The sequence below is a fragment of the Marmota marmota genome, unplaced genomic scaffold, assembly GCF_001458135.2.
Source record: "Marmota marmota marmota unplaced genomic scaffold, marMar, whole genome shotgun sequence".
Classification (NCBI taxonomy): domain Eukaryota; kingdom Metazoa; phylum Chordata; class Mammalia; order Rodentia; family Sciuridae; genus Marmota; species Marmota marmota.
The window spans coordinates 11260889-11287989 of NW_025999941.1; the positions used below are offsets into that span (position 1 = coordinate 11260889).

The 27101-nt window shown below is 43.6% G+C and overlaps 1 protein-coding gene across 1 annotated transcript in view; it reads right to left on the minus strand.

Annotated features, from left to right (window-relative positions):
• Positions 1–15041, minus strand: part of Colq (collagen like tail subunit of asymmetric acetylcholinesterase) — a 60658-nt gene extending 45617 nt beyond the window's left edge. The window contains exon 1 of the mRNA XM_015494472.2: positions 14859–15041. Coding sequence (XP_015349958.1) covers positions 14859–14964 — 106 coding nt within the window. The 5' untranslated portion in view covers positions 14965–15041. The remainder of the gene's footprint in view (positions 1–14858) is intronic.
• Between the last annotated feature and the right edge of the window lie 12060 nt (positions 15042–27101).

Below are 27101 nucleotides of genomic sequence, written 5' to 3' on the forward strand. Positions count from 1 at the left end.
TGGTAGTCCCAGGAGTAGGTTTGAGGACCCGACTTCTCCCTGACAGCTATGAAAGACTCCCCTTGGCCAGACTTTAGCTGGGCTCCTCTACCCTCTGCTCGACTAGACCTTGAACTTGGACTTCTGTGTCCTCCCTGGCAGCATCCAATTATAGCAAGAATCCCGAAAAGTCAGCTTAGGGAGAATCCCCCATCCTTGACATCTAATCAAATTCTGAACCCAGGGGTGCTTAACCACTGATCCATATCCTCAGCCATCTTTTGTATTTTTATTTAGAGACAGGGTCTCCCTGAGTTGCTTAAGGCCTCACTAAGTTTCTGAGGCTGACTTTGAACTCATGATCCTTCCGCCTCAGCCTCCTGAGTTGCTGAGATTACAGGCGTGTGCCCTTGCACCCGGCTCCTTCCTCACCCTTGATATCTTACCACCTTGTTCTGACTTCGATAAGAATCCAATTAAGTTGGTTTAGACAGAATCCCCCTATACTTGATGTCTACTGTTGGTAATTTTCCACCCGTTCACCTAACCTGTTCCTTAGCTATAAATCTTTACTTGTCCTTGTACCAGGAGCTGACTTGTCCTAGTCTTTGAACCTGTGGCAGACACCTTGAATTTTTTCCTTACCATTTTAACAAGTGCCAGAATAATCTTCAACATTACCTCCACATTCAATGCTTTTGTTCCTTGGGAGGAACCCATAGCAGGTTCTACTTAAGCACACAAACATTTATTGAAGGCTTACTATGTGCCAAGTCTTCCATATGCCACCAGAATATAGAGATGAAGAAGCTCATGGCCTGACCCTTGGAAGGAAAAGAGTTTTCATCTCATCTGCTCACTTGTGCTGATTGGTCTGAGTTTCCTGGAATGGTGCCTCATGAAGGATTCTGAGAAGAGGACCATGATATATTGCCCTTCCTGTAACTCCTGCACTGCATGCTCCTTATCATGAAACAACAGTGACACTGGGCTTAGCATTTTCCATACATTATTGCTTTTTGTTCTCAGGACCAATTTATCTCTATTTTATGGAGAAGAAAATGACTCTCAAAGAAATCAAGTCCCTTGTCTGAACCACACAGCTAGTGCAGACATGGGGGCAGAGTTCAGAAGGAGCCTTGTACACAGACCAGTGAGGAGGTGCCCCCTCCTGGAGCCAGCTTACCCAGCTCCTGGGGCAGCTCACTGGTCCCTGGCTAATAGCACTCTTCCCACTATTCTCATGCCACCTGGAGTCAGTTTCCCTCTGGTCCAGCCCTTCCCTGGCCAGCAGCTACCTCCACTCCTAACTCCCAGCTACTGACTTAACATCCCAAGACATCCTCAGTGTTGAGAATGTGCAAAGATGACTGACAGTTCCCCAAAAGGTGTGCACCGCCTTCCACAGGCTGGAGGAATCCCTGAGAAGTGGCTGTTTTTCGGTCCCCTGTGGGGGGATGATACAGAGGCATGTGACTATTCTTGCCAACAGTTCTGCCTGAGTGCAGAGGACTCAATCCTTCAGGGATGGTGGAGCCATGAGAGGGAAAGACCCTGAGTTCCCCAATGCCCCTGGACTGGTAGGTGAGCATAAATGTTTTGATTAGATTAAGTCATTAAAATCCTTATTTCCTGCAATAGGTGATATTGCCCCAACCCACCCTTGAGGCACCCAGTAATGGAGAACATTCTATGATGCTTCCTAGCCAATCCTTCTTTGTTCCCCACACAACCTCATAAGGCTTATCATCATCATCATCATCATCATCATCATCATCATTATCATCCTCATTTTCAGATAAGGCCATGGGCGATCATGGGATGCAGCTATGATCAAACCCACCCAATATGTATGACCTAGTAGGTAGTAGGTCAGGGTTCAATCCAGATTGAATGCAGTTAACAGCACAAAGTAATAACTCCTTCTATCTACCACCCCCTAGAAAGAATGAGCAGGAAACATCAGGAAAATGGCATCTAGAAGAACCAGAGTCATTGCCTCACCCAGCTGGGGTGGAGCCTTTACCAAGACCCACAATCATGTTTTTCTAATCAAACTTTATGATTATTCATCTATGGATTCCTGTTTCCTGGTCTGTAAACTCCTATGAGTTGACAATCTTGGTGGCCTCTGTATCTCTGTCATAAGGAGGGTTCACTCAAGTGTACTGGTGACTCCCAATCAAATATACATTGGCCTTCTCTGTCTTACTCTAGAAGTGGGCAAAGAATTCAGTTCACTTTGAAATCCATCAAAAACTTAGATGGATCAATAGATATATAACAGCATAAACAGAGCAAAACACTGAGCTTTGCAGAATCTATGTGGGGAATGTATTAGTTTGCTAATGCTGCTATAACAAAATATCACAGCTTAGGTGACTTAAACAGACATTTACTTCTCATAGCTCTGGATTTAGTTCAAAATCAAGGCATCAGTAGGTGTGGTTTCTCCTGAGGCCTCTGTCCTTGGCTCATGGATGGCTCTGATCTTGACTCTGTATGCTTCCCTGCTATCTTTGTGTATCCAAAACTCTTCTTCTATAAGGATACCAATCAGATGGAATTAGGGCCCATCCTCAGGGCCTCACTTAATCACCTCTTTAAAGAGCCTCCTTACCTCACATTTTAGGGTACTGGAATTATTAGAGCTTCAACATGTGATTTTTTTTTCAATACTAGGGATTGAAACCAGGGTGTTGTTACTCAGGCTAGGCTAGTGCTCTGCCACATCCCCAGCCCTTTTTATTTTTTATTTGAGATAGGGTCTCGATAAGCTGCTGAGGGCCTCACTAAGTTACTGAGGCTAGTCTAGAACTTGTGATCTCCCTGCCTCACCTCCCAAACCACTGGGATTACAGGGGTGCACCACCATATCCAGCTAAATGAATTTTGAGGAGATAATATTCAGCCTTTTTTGAAAGTGTCTATAATAAAAAAGAATAACAACTGGGCTTGGTGGCTCATACTTCTAATCCAGTGGCTCTGGAGGCTGAGGCAGGAGGATTGCAAGTCCAAAGCCAGCCTCACCATCTTAGCAAGGTCCTAAGCAATTCAGCAAGACCCTGTCTCTAAATTAAATGCAAAAATGGTGGGGATGTGGCTCGTGGTTAAGTGCCCCTGAATTCAATCCCCAGTTCAGAAAGAATATTTAGAATTATTTACTATCTTATTTAATTAAAAAAATTTAAGTGGGCAACTTAGAACTGCAAGATTTCTCTGTAAATGTTAGGGTGGGGAGTGGGTGAGTCCAATGCCTCTGTTGGCAAAGACTTAGGGGTCCCTGGAGCTGCCCAGAGCTAAGGCATCAGTACTGCTTGGAGGAGGGGACTGCAGTCACCTTGAGGGCTACCCCATCCCCGAGAATGACATGAGAAGGACATTCTCTTTCTTTCCCCCTCCTCCTCACTCATCATCGAGACAACTTGAGGAGTCTGTCCCAGCCACAAGGATGAAAGGAGGAGGATGACCTCCTTCCTGTCATTATTTTATATAAGTCATATATCAAAAGTGACGACTGTGCACACATAAATTCAAGGAAACAAAACCCATCCCCCTTTCCTCCTACAAGGGAATTATTTTGGAAGCCATCTGCTTTCTTGAGTTCAAGCTCTAATTTGACCAAATGGCATGTGGTAAATAGAGAGGAAGAAGGACAATGTTATTAGGAGCTCAGGGAGCATAAAGAAACTTCCCCATGGCTGGCTGCGCCTCAGCTCTCAATTCAATTACAGTGGCCGGCATAAATCAGTGGGCACTATTAAATCTTCTGCCCGGGGTTTGACAGGGGAGGCCAAGTTTGTAGAATGATTCGGGAGATCTGGCCGCAAGTCAGAGACAAAAGCCCTCCAGCTGTGTCCGGCCCAGTGGGTGCATTATTTCCAACACCCGCTGACAACTGTGGTGAAGGAAAGACCCTGTGTTTCCATCCTCTGGGTTCCTGTGCCTTCATTTTTCCCTGGTGTCATTTGAGCCCCACAGGCACTTGTGATTCAAACCAGGTGGCTCACTGAACCCCTTCCCTCAGAGACCCCCTGGCATCCCTGCTTGTACTCTCCAGGATCTGTCATCCAGGGGTCCACAACAAGTGGGGAGGAGGGAAGCTGGGTTCCAGGGAGCCCGCTGGCTGCCCACGCACACTGACTGGCATCTCTCATCATAGGTCTCGCTGAGTCACTTGAACCTCTAGATCCCAGAATTTGGGGAACCTGAGGATGGCTTCTTTGGATTTAATTGATCAATAGAATTTCTCAATTGAATGAAATGGCAAGATGAAACTTCATAGCACTATAATTGTGTGATTCTACCATTCTGGAAATTCTCCAAGATCTCAAAAATCCTGGTTGTTTTGGATCTAACAAACTTTTCTTCCTCCCTCCCTCCCTCTCTCCCTCCCTCCCTTCCTTCCTTCCTTTCTTTTTTTGTACCAGGAATTGAAACCAGGGGCACTTAACCACTGAGCCACAACCCTCAAAATATAAAAATTATATTTTTAATTTTGAGAAAGCGTCTCTCTAAGTTGCTTGGAACCCCACTGAGTTGCTGAGGTTGGCTTTGAACTTGTGATCCTCCTGCCTCAGCCTCCACGCCTGGCTCTAAAAGACTTTTAAAAACAGAAAAATCTTATTTTGTGCTTCAGACAAGACACAGCACTTTGTATGCACATGTGTGATGTTCATGTAAATGTTTAGAATTGTTAATGCATGTATCTGGTTCAAAATTCAAAAAGTATAAATGGGTAAATATGAACAATCTCTCTCACCCTTCTCCCCCCAGCCTATCAGCTCCAGTGATTTATTATCAGCCCACTACTTCATTTCCTAGGTATACTTCTATATGCAAGCAAATAGGTAGGTATGATATTTCCCCTCTCTTTCTCAGAGAGAATTTTTTTGTACAGTTGAATAGTTGTGTTTGAAGAGTGGAGTGTCTTTCTCTCCGATCATCAAGTGAGCTGTTTCCCTCCACCACACTCTTCCATCATGATTCTGCCTCACTTCGAGCCCCGAGGAGTAGAGCCAGCTGCTATAGTCTGAGACCTCTGAAACCGTGAGCCCTCAAAATAGATTTTCTTCCACTACAATTGTTCTGGTCAAGTCTTTTAGTCACATCAGTGAACAAACTGACTAAAACACCCACTGATTTTATAGTTCATATTTTAGAGTTAAATCTTAATTCATTTGTAATTTATTCTGGCATGAAATGTAAGTTTGCTTGTTTTCTAAAAGACTTTTTTTGTGACTTAAAACAGAAAATAAAAAATCTTTAAACCACCTTTACATAGTCCATCAGCTATCATAGCACTCCTTAACTAAAGGTCAAGCTTTGCCCTACAATAGCCCAGAGTTGTTGATATTTTATCCACTTAACAGATAAGTAAACTGAAATTATAGACCACTGGACCAAGATCCCTTAGCTTGTGGGTCATGGACCTGTCAGTCAAGTCCAGAGCTGTCCCTGTTCTCAAAGAAGTGTCCAGGTGAGTGGTAGAGTCACAACTTGCATGCAGATGGGTTGTTTCTGCCATTGGTCTGCTCTCCTGAAAGCTCCAACTATATAAGTAAACTACTTGTACAGTTCACTTTGAATGAATCGGTCATTTGAGTGATTTTATTGTCACAAAGAGATGTTGGAGTTAGCAAGGTCCTAAACAACTTAGAGAGACCCTGTCTCTAAATAAAAAATAAAAAAGGGCTGGGGATGTGCTGAGGAGGGGCGTCCTAGTCAGATCACCCTTGATGGGGGCAGAGAGAGGCTTTCTCCTTCACAGCCATGGAACAGCCCTGCGAGTGGACCTGCCCATCAGCAGTCATTCTGCTGGAGCTCCATATGCCTAAGATGTTGTCCTTGAGTGTGAGCTGTGGGTCCTTTGTCTTCAAAATCCAACATTGCCTTCAAGGTACCATTATGACTCCTGAGTACACACTCTACCATGCTTGGGGCTAGACCCTTTCCGTGCTCTTTCCTTTGATCCTTACAATGACCCTATGAATTATATTTTTATGTCCCCCTATTCCAGGTAAGGGAACTAAGGCTGTCATCCAAGGTCCTGGGGAGCTGGGCTTCTGCAGTTCCAGGGCCTAGGTGCTGTGATATCTCTGACTCAGACTCAGCCTTTGGATGGAGACACCAAAATGTGGCAATGAAAACAACCCAGGAGAAGGCAAGAGGCCAGGATTCCAGTTCTTTCTCCACCATTTGGAATAATTGTTGCAACCTGTAACTGAGAGATAACTAAATACTAAGCACAGTGCGAAGCTCATTTTATCCTCTTTGCCATCTAAAATGAAGATTCTGACTCTCCCCATTTTACAGATGTGGAAACTGGGGTGTTGAGAAATTATAGATCACTGGGCCAAGATCCCTTAGCTTGTAGGTCATGGAACTGTCAGTCAAATCCAGAGATGTCCCTTGACTTTAATTCACACACTAGGATTCTCAGCCAATGCTCAGAAGAGAAACATAAGCCAAGACCCCTTTTTGTGTGTGGATGCTAAGTCTATGAATTAGCAAATAGTCTGTCAGCCACAAAGTCAGAGAAAGTCTGAGGCTAAGGGATCTTTGCAATTTGGTCCACACTTTTATTTTATAGATGAGGAAACTGAATACTCTAAAAAGAGCAAATGGTTGTTTAACATCATATATGTATCTGAATTTTATCTCAGTGTCTTAGCCTTAATCTCTCTAAGAACATTAGTATACAGGCAAATTGCCAAACCCTGTCACTGACTAAATGTCCCCACACTGGACATAAGCAAAAGGACTTTGGCAAGACATCACCACAGAGGTGACCCCCTAGGCCTGCCTGGTGGAGGTACTGTTGCATTCAGGGCCAACCCTCAAGGGAGTGAGGGCCAGGGTGATTTGATTCAGATAATTGGAGTTTGTGTGTAGGTAAGAAACCATTTGCCTCAGATACTCTGCAAAAAAACATTTCTAGGGCCCACACAATTTTTAAAGCCATCTTTTCTTGGGGGCGGGGGTGGGTACTGAGAATTGAACACCAGGAGTGCTCTTTTATTAAGCCACATCCCCAAGGATTATTTTGAGACAGGATCTTGAGGAGTTGCCAAGGCTAGTCTTGAACTTGTGATCCTCCTGCCTCGGCCTCCCTGGTGCTGAGATAACAGATGTGTGCCAACAAATCTGGCTTCCTGAAGCCATCTTGGGCTTCTACTGCTGACTATCTGTGGGAGGACAAGGACAGTAAGGGAACTCCCACAGGGCCCTGCTGACCTACAGACCTGGAGGATCTGTGTCTCTCCCACTGTTAACTTTCCCTAACGTGACTTTACCCAACGCAGCTCCCAGAAAGTCAGATAGGAGGGAAGAAGGGTGTTCTTTCCTGGAGGCTCCCTGAATCCAGAACACTAGACTCGATGGTTTGAGAATTTGGTTTCTGTGTGACCATCAGGAATTTGGAAGCTTTCTGAGGGTAACCAGGAGGTCCACCCCAGTGAAGGTCTTAGAAACGGAGTTGGTCCTGTTTGGATACAAAGGGGACGTCCACTTTCAACCTTCCATGACAATGACTCATGCCAGAGGCCCCTTATAGAGAATGAGTTTGAACAATGAATGAACCTTGGGTCACAGTAAAGGAAGAAGAACCCCAGGTGGCCAGGAAGGGTGGCCATTATTACCCCATCCCCTTTTGCCCCCAAGAAGTCCCATGCTAAGGAGAAGTTTCTGCAGCAATTCAGAAACTTCTGGAACTTTCTCCAAACTTCTCAGAAGGATACCAAGAAGATGAGGCGGGCAGCACAGGAGGAGAGTGTAGAGTAGAACCTGTGTTACTCTCATCAAGGCTTCCTTCTTTCCCTCCCTCTTTTTTGAAGTCACCCCCTCCCCCCAGCTGGTTGACCATGCAAGACTACAGCAGTACAGACTTCTTCAGCTGTCACTAGCTCCCATACACGCATCACCCAGTGTTTCTGTTGGTTGCCATGGAGAGGTAAGCGAGGACTTGAATGGAGCTGTGAAATGGAAGAGGGCCAGGTGTATTTTTAAAGTCATCTGGGGAAGCCGGTCACCACTAGGACAACCTCCTTCCCCAGGCAACGCGTTCCTTCTTTAGGGACTGGTTTACAAATGCAAAGTGGCCCAAAGCAGGGTCTCTTCCTTTTGCTTTAATTCCCTGGATATTTTAAGCAAAAGGTTATTTAGGTTGTCTTTGAGGTTTTTTTGCCTTTTGATGCAATGAATTGTGCAGGAAATCGTGGCCTCTTGGCATGTGTAGAAATGAAGAGAGATTTTGAAAATAACGTCTGAGAATGTGCAATGGTGTCACACGTACATCAAACACAACTGAAAGTATTTGATGTCTGTAACTAACTCACTTGATTCTCACCACTTCTCTTTGAATTAATTCCTACTTTCAGCCCCATTTCATAGATGAGGAACCTGAGGCACGGGGTGGGAAATTTGTCCAAGGTCACAAAGCTAAGGGAGACACAAGATTTGAACACAGTCAGGGTGATGCCAGAAGCCATACCCCTAGCCACACTCTTAGATTCTGAATCTGCATTGATTTGGGAATCTGAAAGCCCTGATTTGGAATTTCAACCCTGACTTTGTGTGACTTCAGGCAAGTGACTGTACCTCTCTCATTGCTATTTTCCTCTTTGGTAAAATGGAGATACTAATGGTTACTTTATGACATTCTTGTGAAAATTAGAAATAATAGGCAAAAAGAAACGTAGGTTTAGTATTTTTGTGGTGGCTCCCTATGTCAACTGAACCCCAAATTCTTCAGGGAAGGGATGTTGAGCTGTAACTGCTACTGCCAGAGGGGTTGGTAGGACCACAGCTGGTCTTTTAAAGGATCTATAGCTGATGCTGTCACTTCACTGATGTCCCTCAGTATCCAACCTCCTGCCACAGGCACCTGAGACTAGAACTTTTATGGGAAGTCACTTGGGTCAAGCAGGAAGAACAGAGTAGTTGGCGTCGACAGGAGTTGGTGGATAAATATTCCAGCTACCCTGTCTCCCAGAGGTCCCCAGGAGAGTGGAGCCCAGAGCCGTGACCTGCTCATGAACACACCCTATGTCTGCCTTCTCGGCTCTGCCTGACTCCTCTCGGCTCTGCCTTACTGGGGTCACCTCCCAAATAAACTACTTGCATCCAAATTTTTGTCTCAGGGTCTGCTTCTGGGAAGAACCCAAATGAAAGCAGTCCTTATGCCTGCACCTTTGATTCTGATGTCATTTCAGCAAAACACAAGTGGGTCAGTTTACCTGCTGGAAGAGATCACTGTGGGAGGCTGAATGATGGCCCCCATAGGTCTCCAGATCCGAATCCCTGGAACCTGTAAATGTTACCCCATATGGAAAAGGGAACATTGTAGACATGATGATATAAACAAGTTTAGGAGCTGGGAGGTGGCTCAGGGGTAGAGTGTTTGCCTAGCACACATGAAGCCCGGGGTTCAATCCCCAGCACTGCTCCCTGTACTGCCCCCCCCAAAGCAGGGGAGATTGATAAAGAAGGCAAGTGACCCCCCTGCCCCTCAAACAAGATGCTACACTGATGGCTTGAAGAGAAAGGGGCCAGGAACCAGAGAAGGCAAGAGATGCAGCGCTAGAGCTAGGAAACGCACAGAAACAGATTATTTATTTATTTAAAGGCACAGAAACCTTATTTCTATAGAGTGAAACAGGTTTCAGACTTCCAGCCTCTAGAGCTGAAGAGAACAGAGGTGTGTTGTTTTAAGCCACCGTTTGAAGTGATTTCTTACAGCAGCCATGAGAAACTAATAGAGTAGGGTGTGAGAGAGCAGGGGTTCTCAAAGCTTGTTAGAAGTGCAGACTCTTGGGCCCTATTTCCTGCTGAATCAGAATCTCCCAGGGGTGGGTTGCTGTGGTCTCCATTTTAATGAGCCCTCCAGGGGATGCCAATGCTGCCTGTAATTCAGTGGTTAACCCTGGCTGGATCTTTGAATCACCTGGAGGACTTTTACTACAGATGCCTGATCCCACATCATTCCGCTCTCAGTCTGTTCAGCTTGGAAGCTGAGCCTTTGGAAAGCACCTCAAAGTGATTCCTAGCCAGGACTGAGAACCCGTGCTGTAGTTTGAGAACCACCGATCAAGGATGTTGACTTCCAGGATGAGCTGTGCAGAAATTTGGAAATATGGAGAGATGTCTTCAAGGCTGCTAAAAAAAAAAAAACAAAAACAAAAAAAAAAACTGGGAGCATAGGCCACGCCAGCAGGGTCCTGGCCTTAGGGGCCAAAGAGTCACATGCCTAGAGGGTCCAAATAGGTAGACCATAATTCAGAAAGTGGTATAGGACAAGAGGGCATGGTAGCAAATTGCCAGCTGGAGCCAAGTCACCACCAACCATTATATTCCAAAGAGTGTCACCATAGCCAGAAAGTGTGGCCAGCACAGCCAGACTGTCTGATTTTTGAAAAGTAAGATTTTTTTTATTTTTTATTTTTCCCTAGCTCTAGTAATAAAATTAGGATTAGCCCCATTTCACTTCTGAGTACCAGAAGTTACAGAAGGTTCCTTTGCGGGGTAGAATCCAGGGCTTCATGCAGGCTAGGACAATCCTCTGCTGATGGGCTACATCCTCAGCCCTTTCTACTTTATTTTGAGACAGGGCCTTGATAAATTGCCTGGGCTGACCTCAAGCTTGCAATTCTTCTGCCTTAGCCTTCTGGGGGAGCTGGGATAACCTTCTGGGCTTAGCATATCAGAAATACATTTTTCCCCCAAAATGTTAAATCATTCATCTCTTAAATGTGAGCAATTAAGGTAATTTTAAAAATATCTCTTCCTCTTCCCCCTTTCCTGTACATTTAGGGCTAGGGGTGAAGGCTTTCACCAGCAGGCCAACCTGGACACAGCTATAGCCCACTTCCAGGCACATAGTTGGCACTCATTAAATCTTAGTTGCTTAATGAATCCTCAGAGCTCTCCTGAGAGGCAGAGGCTATCAGAGCCATTGAACGGATGAGGAACTTGGGGTTCACTGCCATGAGGTGGCCTCCCCACCACTGCATAGAGCATAACCAAGAGAGTCAGGATTAGAACCCAGGACCCCTCAAGGTAAGGCTGCTGTGAAGAGCAGATACAACTGTCAGCAATAAAAGCTTTTGTGAGACGAGGAATTGGGGGTTTCACTGGTACCAGCCAGAAGAGCAACACAGGTAGTCCTTGTGACTGGGAGCTATATTTAAAGAAGACAAGACCCCAGCTTACTGGCTGTCTCCTCAAAGCCAGAAGGGCTTTCTGATCTGTGTTTGTATGCTCCTGGATCTGAAGAAAGCAGGCGGGGCATGGGGCGGCTGCCCACAGGGTGACTGGGGGATGCCCCCTCCATCTCTCACACCACCTCTCTCTGTGTCTGAGCTGGAGGGAGGCCATCGCTTTATGCAGAGCTTTGGGATGAGATGAGGCGGGACGCCTGGGACCCCTAGAGAGTCCTCTAATTTAAGAGCCCTCTCTGATTTTATTATCCAGAGGAAATGGGGAGCTAAATCGGAGGAGATGGCTGGCGAGTGCATTACGGGACATTAAACAATAGCTGATCAGTGTCAGACACAAATAAATGGCTCATAAGCTAGTGCCAAGAACATGGATGGTTCCCAAGTGATGATCTGGCTAGCTTCCAGGCAGGAGAGTATGTGATGGGGGAGCTGGACAGTAGGCCATATAGGCCACAGGATGGCTGCTCTGGTCACATCCCAGCCACAACACAAGATTCCAGTGCCCAGACAGAAATCACAGCCTGCCACATGATCTCACTCATCAGGGCTGGACTTGGGTCTTCTCACCATCTGAGACCTGGACCCAAACATCACCTGGAGAGTTCCTGCCAGCCTGGGAAACCCTGTATTGGAAATGGGAAGCCATGTGTGGGCATCAGGTAGGTTGGGTCACAGTGCCTGAGAGAAGGTTTGTGAAGTGAGGTTGCCCTGGGGAGGTCCCTGTGCCCACCCAACACCATGGTTTAAATGCATCTCACTAAAACATCCCTATTAAAAAGAAATATCACCAAAAAAGAGATAAACAAGTGCCCTCTCGAGTCATATAATTTTGGCATAATGCAATATCCACTTTTTGGCTAGAACTTTGGACATTGATATCCCAGAGAGAAAGTAGTAGGAGAATAGAGAATTCAGAGGAGTATTTCTAGGGGCTAGGAGGGTAGTCTGCTAGGCCTTACATGCCTGTATCACTATTGATCCAAGACCTTAAATGGATTTGGTCTATATTGATAAAAATCTTGGACTTAGAGGCACAAGACAGGATGCCAATCTCTATCTCATCAGTTCTGTGACTCGGGGCAGATTACTTAACCTCTCTGAGCCTCTATTTTCTCATCTAAAAAGTGTGAGTGACGCCGCATCCATCCCAGGGGTGCTATGAGAATTGTATACCTTGAACTGTGCAGAAGGTCTGCCTTTCTGTGACTATTATTATCCTTGGGTCTGTGCCTTCACATTCCAGAATCTACGATGACTGAGCCACATCTGTGAGTGGAGATTGGAACCCAATCAATCTACAGACCAGGAATGAGCCCAGCCAGGCCCAGCCAAGCCTGAGCTAGGTCAGCAAACCCTTAGTTGATCCACAAACACATGAACTTTCATAAATAATGATTGTGTATGGGTAATTTTGTTTTTTGTTTTGGGTATTAGAGATTGACCCCAGGGGTGCTTAGGCACTGAGCCACATCCACAGCCCTTTTTCTTTCTTATTTTGAGATAGGGTCTCACTAAGTTGCTTAGGACCTCACTAAATTGCTAAGACCTGGCCTTGAACTTGCAATCCTCCTGCCTCAGCCTCCTAAGCTGATGGGATTCATTTATGACCCAGTAGATGGTTAAGATATACCGTAAATTTAGGGCTCCTGATATTTTTAATAGTTGCCATGTTCAATAGAAATCATTCTAAGATACTTATCTGCCTTTTGTTTGGAGAGGTGTGGGAAGGCAGGATTTTCTATCTCTGAACTACATTCCCAGCTCATTTTATTTTTTTATTTTGAAATAAAACCTCACTAAGTTGAGGTTGGTCTCAAACTTGTGATCCTCCTGCCTCAGCCTCCTAAATCATGGGGATCACAGGTGTGCACCACACCCAGTGAGAGGGTTTTTTTTTTTTTGGTTTTTTTTTTGTGTGTGTGTGTGTGGTATGTGTGGTGCTGGGGATTGAACCCAGGACCTTGTGCATGCGAAGCAAGCACTCTACCAACTGAGCTCTATCCCCAGCCCCAAGAGAAGTTTTCTATTTGTTCATCTACTATATATTTTTTTGAGCACTATGTATCAGTCACTGTTCTGAACCTGGGAACCAGTGACACTGCACAAGATAGTTAGGATCCCTGCCCACACAATGCTTATAGTTCATCGCAACCCTCACAGAAGTCAGAGAGCCCATCAGAGGCAGGATTGGAACCAGAAACCCGAGTTCCTTAACTCCTAAGCCTCAAATCCTTAGGAAACTCTAACCCAAACAAAATGAAGTGGTACCATTGAATTGGACCAAATTAACTGTCAAAGCTCCTCTTTGAATAAGAGAATAAGGAACCACCGGACCCAGAAGAAGCTTGGTGCTCTCAATTTGAATCTGCAAGGGGTGTGTTGACATATGGTCACAGTGACACAATCACCCACCTTTCCTGCCTAGCCCCACCTCCAGTGTTCTCCACAGATCCCCCCTTTCCCCTTCTTCTGTTCCTCACACTTTTATAATTAGCCTCATACCCAGCTGAGTCACCCCCTAGGACTTAGAGACATTGGCAGCTCCACTTGCTGAGCTGTTTTTATGAATGGACAGTGAGTGGCTGGGACTGGGTGTAGAGCTAGGCCCTCGTGAGAAGCCGGCATTCCTGGCCCTCCCGGTGTTCTACAGGCAAAGACAGTGAAACTTCAGCCTCCGTGGACGTACTTATGAGACTCCATTGAAGGGCTTGTCTGACGCTCTTGGATGGGGAGAGCCAGGGACAGCTGATGGGGACTCTGAGGGGATGGCTAGCAAGGCCTGGGGTCTGCCTGCCTCCCTCATGCCTTCTAGAGACATTTGAGTTTCCTCAGAAAGGTTTCAAGAGGACACATCAGTAACCCAATACTTCCCCTGCCCCTGGGTCAGGCAGGACAAGGGCAATGCCTGGTGCCCTCGGGAAGATTGCCCGGCTGGCAGACCAAGCCCCTTCCCCAAATCTCTCAGCCTTGCACTCAGCAGACATAACCAGCTCTAGGCCCCACATCTCTCTGGATCCCTCCACTTTTCTCTGCCAAGCCTCCTTCTCCCAGGACCCCTAGATGCCTTATCTGAGGCTGAAGGAAGTTCCACCCAGGAAGAAAGCGCAACAGGATACAGACAGGACTGAAGAAACAGAAAACCCAGTCCTGAGGCTGCAAGGGGCCCCTGGGCTCCAGGAGGATCGACTGGATTCCCTGTCCCTTCAATAGGATTGTCCTGGCCACCGTTGCTGCCAAGGCTTGGACGGATTCCTGTTTATTCTGCAATACCCCCTTAAGCCAAGCCCCTTTCAGAGCAGGTCAGAGAGGTATTTATAGAAACATCGGGGACTCACTTTTCTCTCACTTGCACCTCCTGGTCTCTTAAGTTCCCCCCCAGATTCCTGACCAAAATGAAATCATGCAGCAAATGGGGGAGAAGAGGTGGGGGAGGCCGAGGCAATTTTTTTAAAAGTCTCTGGTTTTGAGCAGCTAAGTAGGAGCCCTAGGAACAAGGACAGAAGGGGCTTCCCAGACAAGCTTGGGTGACAGGAAGCGGCTGGGGTGACCACCTCCCTCCCAACCTTCCTCCACCAAGAGTAGAATGGCAGAAATACCAGGACACCTTGCAAAACGATCTTCCTTCCTCCCCCTGCCCAGAGGAGAATGCTGGGCATCATTTACCTGCTGAGATCGGGAGGACGCTATTGATGAAAGTCGGCTGAGACAAGATCGAGCGGAAGAAAAGCTGAAGATAAATTCCCAAAGCCATTGGATTCAGGACAACCATGCTGGCCAGGTCTGGCAAGTGTCAAGTTAGCAAGACAGGGTTGCTGCAGGAGCCTGCTTATCTCTGCTCTGCCTCAGGGCTGGCTCGCTCCCTCCCTCCCTCTCTCTCTCTCTCTCTCCCCCTCCTTCCTTCTCCCTCTCTCTCTCTCTCTCTCTCTCTTCCAGACCCCTCCTTTCCCATGCCTTTACCAAGAAAGAATGCCAACCATTTCCCATTCAACCTTCTCTGTACTACACAGAGTTATATTTATCTCAAGCCCTTGGATCAAATGCCCCCATTAACATTAAGATGTCAGAATCTTCTTTTTTGGATACTGAAGTCAGTGGCTCTTGAAGAGGTGATAAAAAGGCAAAACAAGTCTCGAATGTTCACTAGTCAAGAGTCCCTAATTGATTATCCACCATGGTCTACCCGCCTGAAATGAAGGTGAACCGTGGCAACAGAGGATCAGTTCTCCTGACTCAAACTCGAACTTCCTGAAGACAACCCCTCTGCTGTCAGTTTGTGACAGTTTTACCCACTGGGTGACAAAATGGAAAGTTGACCTCAGGTTTTTTTTTTGTTTGTTTGTTTCATCATCCAATAAAAAGGAGAGGAGTTTATGTTTCCAAATAGTTTTCCCTATGAAAAAGTCTCTCCCTCTCCAGGAGCTGCACACTTTCAATACCAAGCAAAGCAAAGCAAATGAAAACAGGAAATGGAGAGGAAAGTGAAATATCCAACCACATTTGGAGAAACAGCGACACTAACTTGATCTTGGTTAGACAAAATTCTTTAAATAAAAAATTTTGCAATCCTTCTTAAATGAAGATCTTTTATAAGTTTATAGAGCCTGTCACAGAGATCCTTCACAGTACTGAAATAATTAAAATAATCCACAGAGTTGTTTGTTTTGCCTTAATTTATACAGTTTATGCCCCTCTTAAGAGTTAATTCAGAATCAGTTTGGGAGTGGCTGGACTTTGGGTGAGCATCCTTGAGAAAAAGCACTGATCTTCATCCTGGGGACGGTGGAGTTGGGTTAGGGCAGAGTATAAGTCATACCCTAAGGCTTTAGCATAGACTTGAACTCTAGACACAGCTCTGAGTGGCATTGGACAAATTGTTTGTCCTCGGTTTACTCATCAAAAAAAAAATGAAGACCGTATTCCCTTTATAGGTTTGTTGGAAAGGTTACATGACATAACATGGGATGAATCATACATGAATTAGGAACTTTATCTCCAGACACCATAAATGAAATCCAAGGAGCTATGGTTGGTGGGGTGCAAAGAAGGCCACCCCAATCCCTCACATCCCCATATGTGCATGCCCCTCTTCCCATCAAAAAGTGGAGTATACTCCCCGGCCACCTCAAATCTGGGCCAGCCTTAGTGACTTATTTGTTTTGATCAATATTGTGTGGCCAAAGCGATGGTGAGCTATTTCTATGCCTATGTCTTAAAAGGCCTGGAAGTTTCTGCTTTTGCCTTTTCTTGGAAACCAGCTGCCATTTTTTAAATGTCTGGACTATTGGAGAGGCTGCCTGGAGGGGAAGCAGCCAGCCCTGGGCTGTGTCTGCCCATCCCAGAGGAGGCACTAGACGTGCGAGTGAGCCTATTTGGGATCATCTATCCCCATTCAGATGATGTCAGCCACAGGAGTGACCCAAGAAGACACCAGCTGAAGAACTGCTCAGATAAGAGCCCAGATTACAAAATCATGAGTAAATAAAACGGCTACTATTCAAAACCACTCTGTCTTAGGATGTTTTGTTACGTAACAATAGCTGACTGATAGACAGTTGATAACAAAAGCATGAAGAATATACTCAGGCTACATTGAAAATGTACAGGACAGCTTAAGGGGGGGTACTCTATTTAGCTGCTCCCCAAATTTTTCCCAGAAGGAGCTGTGATTATTGGCCAAGCCCAACCAAGACATCTCGGCTTTCTCCTATTGACTCTTGGATCCAGCAGCTCCAGTGGTGGGAATTTCGTGGCTGAAGAAGAAACAACTAATATAGTCACCTGTTTTCTGAACCCAGGCTTTTATCACCCAGACTCTCCTCTGTGAAGCCAGCAGGATTTCTCCCTTCTCTCTGTTGAACCCTGACCCAAAGAAAAGATCCCCAACTCCAATTTTAAATCAAATTAAAGCAAGCTTGTATTTGTGTAAACAAAGAGAGCTGATCAGCAATTGTCTCCCCTAATGTGGGCTAGAGACCAGCCCCCCAACTCTCCAAGAATGAGATTTTATAGCACAAAAAAAATGCAAAGGAGGGGTGTCTTAAGAACTTACAGATAACAGGATTTTGACAAGCATAATACAAAGGCAGATAGTAGGTTAATGGTCTACATGGCATAATATTTCAAGGCAGGGAGTAAATTTATATCCCAACATCAGAATTTATGAGGCACTGCTGAGGTTTCAGAGAAGGTTGTTATCTAGTCAGGGAAAGCCAGGCATGGGTGAATTCAAGGCACAGGCAGGAATTCCAAACAAGTTTAGAAATAGCAGTAATTTATAGTAAAACAGAAATTAACTTTTTATGACTTTGTGACGAGATGGCTCCCAATCTTAAGATGGAATTAGGCTGGGTTCATCATCTTAGCAGGGCATTTGCCCCTGACTGTGCACTTGGCACAAATTAGCACAGTATGTTCCACCTGTGTGACACCTGTGGCTATTATTTTTGAACAGCTTCTAAGCCACCTTGGTGTCTGGCCTGTGTTAACATCTGGAGGAGGGGGACTGTCCCACCACTGTGTGCAAATCAAACAGAATAGAATTAGCAAAAATGGCAGGAGGAAGTTGATAGTTACCAATAATAAATCTGAATGTAAATAGATTAAATTTACCAATCAGAAGACATAGACTGACTGCTCCAGGGCAATAGTCCTTGTCACCTAACAGATTTTCAATGATGTCAATTAATTTGGTCAAATCACAGCAATGTGATGAAGAGAAAAGAAGAGAAAGTGATGTTCCAGCAGCACTGTACAATTTGCATTTTCCCAGCACCCTTTGGGTCTTTGCATGCACAGATGCTGGTCTGGGCCTAGTACGAGGAAAGGCTTTGGTAAACTTGGTGAGAGAGTGAGAGGTTATCCCGCCATCTTGAATTAGGACCTGCCTACAGGGTGGCTAAATGACACAATCAGGCTGCTGGGGAGCAAGTCACTGCTGATGTAAAGTGACCACTGGAAATTACCCTTAGGGCAGGACCCAGTATAGAGATGCTTATGAGCTCCCAATACTTACTAAACAATTCTTAGTAAATTTCCATTTTCCCATATATTTTGCGAGACTTTGTCTTATGAGGTTACCCTAACTGACCAAGGCAGAAATGATCATCTTTCTCCAAACCCTCCTGGAAAGGCTCTGACTCTTTCAGAATCTAATAATACAGGCTATTAGATTTGTCCAGAAGGAAATTATCTAATATTTGAGAAAGGCTCACACCCATAAACCAATCAAAGTCAGAGCCTTCCCTCTCAGACTTTTTAGATGGGAGTGTAATGCTGGAGGACAACTCCTTGGTTCCATTAAACTTAAAATGCACTTACCATTGAATCCAGAAATTCCACAGAAATCCTCATTAAACTGCCCAGTGGTTTAGGTATAAGAATGTGCATTGGAAAGAGCCTTTTTTTTTTTTTTTTTTGGAGGGAGGGTTCTTTTTTTTTTTTTAACATACATGACAATAGTGGAATGCATTACACTCATTATTACCTATTTACAGCACAAGTTTTCACAACTCTGTATATAAGAGCCTGTCTATTAATAAGACACTGATGGAATAAATCATGGGCCATTCGTTCAATGAAGTATTATGCAGTTATTAAAAAGAATATGATAGTCTTTGCAACACACGGTGTTGAAAAAATTGGACTAACAGATGCTTACCTTGCCTCATATATAACAATTAGTTAAAACTAGATCATAGACCTAAATGTGAGCGCTAAACATAAGAGCAGCAACAGGCAGAAGACGAGACTGGGTAGCTGAGAAGGCCCGGGAAAGGCGCTTCCCACATTTCCCTGTACCCTGGCAACTCTCACATCAAAGATAGAATTGATGGAGCCTCACAATGCAAACAACAATTCAGTCAGAGTCAGAATAACTAATAAGTCAAGAGAAAATCAAAGTCATCCCAATATTCAGCCTGCATTTACATCTACAAGGCCAGGGGCTCAGTTTTTCTCTTGCAGGGAAGAGATGTGCACTGGATTAGCCTTGAGCCAAATGGAGGGCCATCACAATAGTGACAATTGTCTTATCTAATATAGTATTTTCCAAACTGTGCTGGGAGGTGCACTCATTCTAAGAGATGCTCTGTTTTTAAGAATTTCCCATACATGGAGAAACACTGTCTATTTTATGTCCTTCTTGAAAATTTATAAGAAGTATTAGCATGGCAAAGTCACTGAGAAGCCCTGCAGTAAAGAAACTCATCTGATTGTCCTTGTACCCTTGAATGTATTTGATTCTCAAGCCCACTTTTATTTAATTATTTACTTCCCCTTGTCATAGTTTGGATCTGGATTGTCCCCCAAAATCTCATGTGTTAAAAGCTTGGTTGCCAGCCTATGGCACTATGGGGAGATGGTGGAAACAGGAAGTGGGGCCTTATGGAAGGAAGTTACATCATTGAGGGTATGACCTTGAAGGACATATTAGGACCCCAGCTCCTCTGCTCTCTTTCTGCTTCCTGGCTGCCATGAAGTGAGCAGCTTTACTCAACCATGAACTTACACCATGTCGGTTGGACTGCCTCACCACAGCCCCAAAAATGATCAGGCCAAGCGACTATGGATGGAAACCCTGAACCAAATATAAACCTTTTCTCCTTTTGAGTTGTTTACCTCAGGTATTTTGTCATAGTGATACAAAGCTGACTAAGACACCCCTTTTTTCCTTTACTTTGCTTTGTACACTAAACATATTCTAGTGATATGATTAATAATTCTTATTTAGGGCTTTATTTTTTAGAAGATTCTTTTTATCATTTTTTCCATTTAAGTAAGGGAGCAGGCCTAGAATTATAATTTGCATTTTACAACATGACACTAAGGCTTATTTATAAGAACTTCTGGGAACCATGGCAGAGATTCATGCCCTTGTTTGGCAAACCACAGTGATTACTGGCAAGATTGGAGCTGAACCCTCCAGACTGCCCAATGACAAACCAAGACAGATGTCTCCTGTGCTTTAAGGCCTTTAGGGCTAGACTTGCTCCTCTTGCAACATTAATCAACCTGTAATCACACTAAGAAAAGGCTCTTTCAGCTCTAAAGATGTGAAACTATATTCCTGGTGGAAGATTGACCCATGGAGAATCACAGGGAATCACATGGAGCTTCAAAGGAGATTCCCAAGTCGTTTTTTTGACATCCTAATGATTGACAGATCTTGGCCATACCCTGCCCCCCACCACTATTCCTGTTCTTCTAGAGACATGATTCCTCTTGAATCTGAAGAGGTTGGATGGGGTAGGGAGGAAGACCGATTTAGCAATTTGTTTTGACCCAAGGTAATTTTCAAAGCTTGGATTTAATCTCAGAACAGCTAAATGTGGAGATCAAGGGCTTGTAGCTGCATTGGGCAAGGCCTTAGAATCTGACTGTACCTAACACACAATAGGCTGATCCTGATCAAGACCCCAAAGCAAAAAGTGGAAAAGGGCCTTGACCTTGCCATGCATAATTACGCATGCTCGATTCCCGCTGTGAGAAAAGGTGTTGGCTAAGACTGTTTGGGAAACAGTCACCTAGGAGATGGAGGAGAACACACACGAGCAATGCAGCCCATGCTGCTTTGGGGTCTGCGTTCCACAGAGACCCCCTAAACCTCGGGACAAGGAGGTCCTCCCATCCTGCAGGCTGTGGTGGAACAAGTCCTGCATACCTGGAGCCTCAGTACATCCTGTATTTAATCCACTCTGAAGGCCTTGAAGTTTAAAAATACTCAGCCACAGGGGAGGGGCTATCTCCAAGGCCAAAATGTATATCTACACACTCTGGGGTAAGAGGAGCAGGTGATTTTTTTTTTTTAAGCACTAGAGGGATGAAAATTTTTCCATCCAGTTATGGCTTATGTGATAATCTGTTTCCTTATGTACAGAGTCACTGAATATGAGTGATGTTTTAAGAACACACTTGTGTGTCCTCAGGAAGTAGATGGACAAGGCTAACTGAGAGAAGATAGGAGAAAAGCAATTATTCAGGAAGGTAAGAGACAGGTTGGAGGTTTTATTCACTTGTTCACTATTCATTCACTCAACAAATATTTACTGAGTTCCTACTGTGCTACAGGGATGGATGTAGGAGCTTGCATTCAGCGTGAACAGAATGCACAGAAATCCTTGCCCTGGGCAACACACATTCTAAGAGGGTCTTGAGACAGACAGAAACATAGAGAACAGTCCAGTAGAATTTAGTATTAGCTAGATTGAATCAGAGAGGGCCACCCTGCTGAGATGGCATCTGAGCAGAGGGTTGAGAGAATGATCCATGCAGATTTCTGGGAGGAAATCACTGTAAGACCATGGGAAATTCATGTTCAAAGGTCCTGAGGCATTCACAAGCTTGGGGTGTTCCAGGAGCAAAATGGAAAGGCATGTGGTTGGATCAGAGTAAGCAAGAGGGAGAAAGAGGGAAGCAGGGTGTAAGAAACTGCTGGGGACACATCATGTGGTATTGTAGACTGTGGCAAGGAGTTTGGACTTTAAGATGGAAACCAGCTGTGGTGGCACATGTTTGTAATTCCAGCAGCTGGAGAGGCTGAGGCAGGAGGATTGCAAGTTAAAAGCCAGCCTCAGCAACTTAATGAGACATTGTCTCAAAATAAAATATATATATATATATATAAAAGTTCAGGGTCAGTGGTTAAGCACCCTTAGGTTCAATCCCTATAAAATAAATAAATAAATCCAAAGAGATAAGACAGCAGAGGGCTTTGGACAGGGGAGTGGCAATCAATCATGTCTGAAGCACTGGAGGTTAGGGCTTAAATATAAACTTTGGAAGAACACAACACAGGCCATGCTTAATTCACCCAACTTCATTGGTTTCAGCTGCAAGACAAAGCACATTCTCCAGAGTCAGAAGATTCAGATTCAAGTCCATTAATTATCTGGTTGTGGATCATGGGCAAGTTGCTAAACCTGTCTGAGCTTTTGCTTCCTCATTTGCAAACCTGGGATCCTGGGTTTTATGAGATTCAAATGCACTGCCATGTGGAAAGCACCTGTTACACAGTGGGTACGGGAGGGCTGGCTCCCCTCTCGGCCTACATGTGGGAAGTGTGGATACAAAGACAACCTGCTGATAGACAGCTGGAGTGGAGGTGGGCGTGGTGAGGAACGCTGATGAAAGATGCTGCAGCTGGGCAGAGCGCTGCACACCAGTAATCCCAGTGACTTGGGAGGCCGGGACAGGAGGATCACAAGTTCAAAGCCAGCCTCAGCAGTTTAGTGAGGTCCTAAGCAACTCAGTGAGTAACATGCATTGCTATTTGAACTGGATAAAAGATTGAAGATTTGATGCACTCTGGGCTGGACTTTTTAAAGCCCCCTGAATGCGAGAGTTTGGGCTACTAAAAATGGTAAGAGGTTTGGAGTGTCCAATGGAATAAATGGTAAAAATCAGATGAGATATAAAATGTTATTCAAAGTGAAAAGCTTAGGAAGAGCTTTGGATTGGCTCTTGCATTGCAGGGAAAATAAAAAACTGGGGGCTACTTTCTAAAATGGGAGCAAAAACTATGATTCCTGTTTAAACCATAGCCCAAAATCAGGGAAAGGGACATGTTGATACATCTCATTTAAGAACCAAAAACTTTTCATAAACTGGTTATCAGTACTTGTGGTCTCTTTCATGTCTTATATCTCAGTACTCTTTCAAAGCAACAAAATTTTTGACCTACTGACTTTTCCTGCAATGCAAGAGCCAATCCAAAGCTCTTCCTAAGCTTTCGCCTTTGAATAAAATATTACATTTCATTTGATTTTTACCATTTATTCCATTGGATACTCCAAACCTCTTACCTTTTTTTTTTTAAAGCACATTAAAATGTAATATAGACTTTAATCGAAAGCTCTATTACAAGTGTGGGTGGGGAGAGACTGGCAGAGGGAGGGGACAGGGCCATCTGAGTCAGGCTGAGGGAGGTAGAGTCGGTTCCATCTCTGCAGCTATCTGAGACACAGGTGGGACCAGAGAGTCTGCAGAGACCTCTGTTCCTCGCAACACAGACTTCTTCACAGGACTTCATGGACGTGTATCTGGCTTCCCTAAGAGCAAGTGACCAAAGAGGAAGAGCAAGGAAAACGCCACACTGCCTTTTGATGAACGACTCCTGGAAGTGACACAGTATCACTAGAGCCAAGTCACTAAGTGCAGGCCACACTCAAGAAGCAGAGAAGTAAGCTTCCCCACCCGAAGGGAGGTATTTGTGGACACATTTCAAAACCACCACCTTTCCCTGCTCTTCTGAGTCAAACTTGTGCATACCAACTCTCTCTCTTTCCTTATGAGACTCCCTTCTCATAAGGTTTTATGGTTCTTTTTATTTTTAAATATTTTTTTAGTTGTAGTTGGACACAATACCTTTCTTTTTATTTATTTATTTTTATGTGGTGCTGAGGATCGAACCCAGTGCCTTGCACATGCTAAGCGAGCACTCTACTACTGAGCTACAACCCCAGCCCCTCTATGGTTCTTGATGCAACAGGATCCCAGCATCCTCTAGGCTGAACCTCTAGATTTGACTTGCAGGGGGCACTTGCAGCCCGTTTCTTCTCTTGAGCCTGAGCTCAGCACACTTTTTTCCAAACTAAATGTCACTTTATCCCTGAACAAACTTATACCCTAAACCCACATCTCCATCCTTCTGACATCCTATGCTTTAGAAATGAGACCAAGTACCCATACACACCCAAACAAGAGAAAAATGGGCCAAGCTTTCTTTATTAGATACCTGAAACTAAAAACACATGAAACTTTGGGTGAGCAGATGGGTCTCATCTGATCATGCATCAGATCCCCTGGAGGGCCTGTTGAAACAGTTTTCTACAGTGCTGACCCAGGAAGTCTTGGGAATTGGGTGGGGATTTCCATTTCTCATATGTTTCCAGGTGCTGCTGCTGCTGCTGGTCCATGGTGCCACTTTGAGAACCATTGGTCTAGCGATTAAGTGAGCAGCAAAATGAATGTATGAGAAGTGATTGAATTATTGGAGCATACTTGTCCATATGACCATGTTTAAGAGGGAAATATGGAGAAACTTACTTTGTCCTGGGAATTCTATGTTGTGACTATGTTCTTGTGGTCTCTCATCTTCTCTGATGCTATTTTTAGATTTTTCTTTATAAATTGATTCATTCTATTGGTACACAAATTCCTAGAATTGAGGCACACTGAGGAACCCTTTGGTTTGCAAATTCAAAAATTCAGCTTGAATTGAGACCCACTTAAAAATACATCTTATCACTCTTTTTCCTTTTTCTATGGCCCACATTTCCTTTATATACCCACTTTACGTATCAGTTTGAGTCTGAATAGTACTTGAATTAGAAACATCACAAGCCCAAGGCAACGATATATGGTAGCAACTAATATGTAAATCCCTTCCTAAAGTAATTCTGCTTTTTAATTCTACCCTGTTTTATTCCGGCAAAGAACATGTACTAAAAGCACTTATATTCATATCAGTGGTTGGCTCCATAAGTAAACAATGTGTTCTATTTTCCTTTGGATCTTTTTCAGCCGTATTTGCTCCAGTTGAGTCACACTATCACAGAAAACTAAAATGATTCATATTCATTCAAATAGCCCTAACTTGTTGGTACTTATGTACTATTTTGGACACTTTTAGATAAAAGAGACAGAAAACTAACTTACCCAGACCAAATAATAATAATAATAATAATAATAATAATAATAATAATTGTAATGTTTTGAACAACCAATAAAAATAATAATAATAATTTGAAAGAATGAAGAAAGCCCATGAGATTTATAAGCACAATTTATGTGAACAAATAACCATATTATGGGAATTTCAGAAGGTGATAAAAAGGAGTAAGGCATTAAAACCTATTTCACAAAATAATAGATGAAAACCTCCCAAATGTTCAAAGAGATGTAGGTATCCAGATCCAACAAGGATCAACCAAACAGACTTTAACCAAGTATACTGTAGTCAAAATTATAAGACAAAGAGCAAATCCTATAAATAGCAAGAGAAAAGCATCAAGTCACATACAATGGATGGCCCATAAGACTTAAGCAGATTTCTCAGCATAAACCTTACAGGCCAGAGGGAATGTGATGATATATTCAAAATAATGAAAGAAAAATACTGCCAACCCAGAATACTAAACTACCCTTCAAAACTAAAGAGAAATAAAGTCTTTCCCAGATAAGCAGAAAACTGAGGGGAAAATTCCCCATCGAACCAGCCCTACAAGGAGTTCTGTGCTAGAAACAAAAGGATGATAACTACTGTCCAAATATATGAACATGCACAACTCACAGGAAGAACAGATACACAAAAGAGAGAATCAAGAGAATCAAGGCTTAGTATGATATAAAATGTCCAAACCACAAAAACAACCAATAAAAGAAGTGAATAGGAAATTTATACACACACACACACACACAAATCAAACAGAACAGAATTAGCAAAAATGATAAGAGGAAGTTCATACTTACCAATAATAACTTTGAATGTAAATTGATTAAATTCACCAATCAGAAGACACAGACTGGCTGAACAGATTTTTTTTTAAAAAAGACCAAACTACATGTTCCCTTCAAAAATCTTACTTCACTGGTAGAGATATACATAGACTAAAAGTGAAGGACAGGGAAAAGACATATGTAAATGGAAATCCCAAAACAGCAGGAGTAGCTACATGCAGCTAAAACTGTAAAAAGAGACAGAGAAGGTCATCATATACTGATATATACAAATATATAAAAATTATAAACATATATACACCCAACTTGGGACTACCAAAGGATGTAAAGCAAAAACTATTAGATCTGAAGAGATACACTCTAATACAATAATATTGGAGACTTCAACATGCCACTTTCATCAATGGATAGGTCATCCAGACAGAAAAATCAACAAAGAAACATCTGAGTTGAACCATACTATGGAGCATATACATGTAACAGATATTTACAAGACATTTCATCCATCAGCAAATACAATTTTTCTCATCCGCACACAGAATATTCCCCAAGGCAGATCATACAGTAGGCTATAAATCAAGACTCAATAAATTTTTAAAAAGTAAAATTATACAAGTATCTTTTAGACCACAATGAAATAAAACTACAAATCAACAAGAAAAAGAATGGAAACTATAAAACATACATGGAAATTAAATGACATGCTCTAGTCTGGGCAATTTATCAAGACCCTGTCTCAAAATTTTAGGAGAAGGCTCAGTGGTAAAGAGCTTGCCTAGCATTCATGAGGTCCAGTGTTTAAATCACAGTACTGAAGAAAAGAATAATTCATCAAGCTGTACTTAAATACCAAGTGCAAATGGAATTCAGGAGCTAATTTCTGTTAGAATAATAAAGGGAAGTTAACCAAGCTGAGCATGTGGTACACACCTATAATCTCAGAAATTTTGGAGGCTAAGGCAGGAAGGATTGCAAGTTCAAGGCCTGCCTCTGCAACTTAGTGAGGCCCTAAGCAATTTAGTGAGATCCTATCTCAACATAGAAAATAAAAACAGGGCTGGGGATGTGGCTCAGTGGTTAAGTGCCCCTAGAAAAAGAAAAAGAATAGTTAATTGATTCTGTGAAGGGTGTGCATGCTACGAAAATATAAGTGGAAACACATATTATAAGAGATGCATGAAATAAACAAATATTTATGTAGGAAAAAACGAGTATGAGTCTAAACACTGAGTGGCCAAGGTACCGAAAAGGAACAAAATTGAGAGAGAGAATTTAAGAATATAGTTATAAATTGCTGGAATGCTCATTCTTACAATTCCCCCTCCCGTTTTCTGTACTGGGAATTGAACCCAGGAGCTCATGCATGCTAGGTGAGTGATTTCCCACTAAGCTACATCCCCAGCCCTTTTTATTTTATTTTGATACAGGACCTCACCAAGTTGCCTAGGCTGG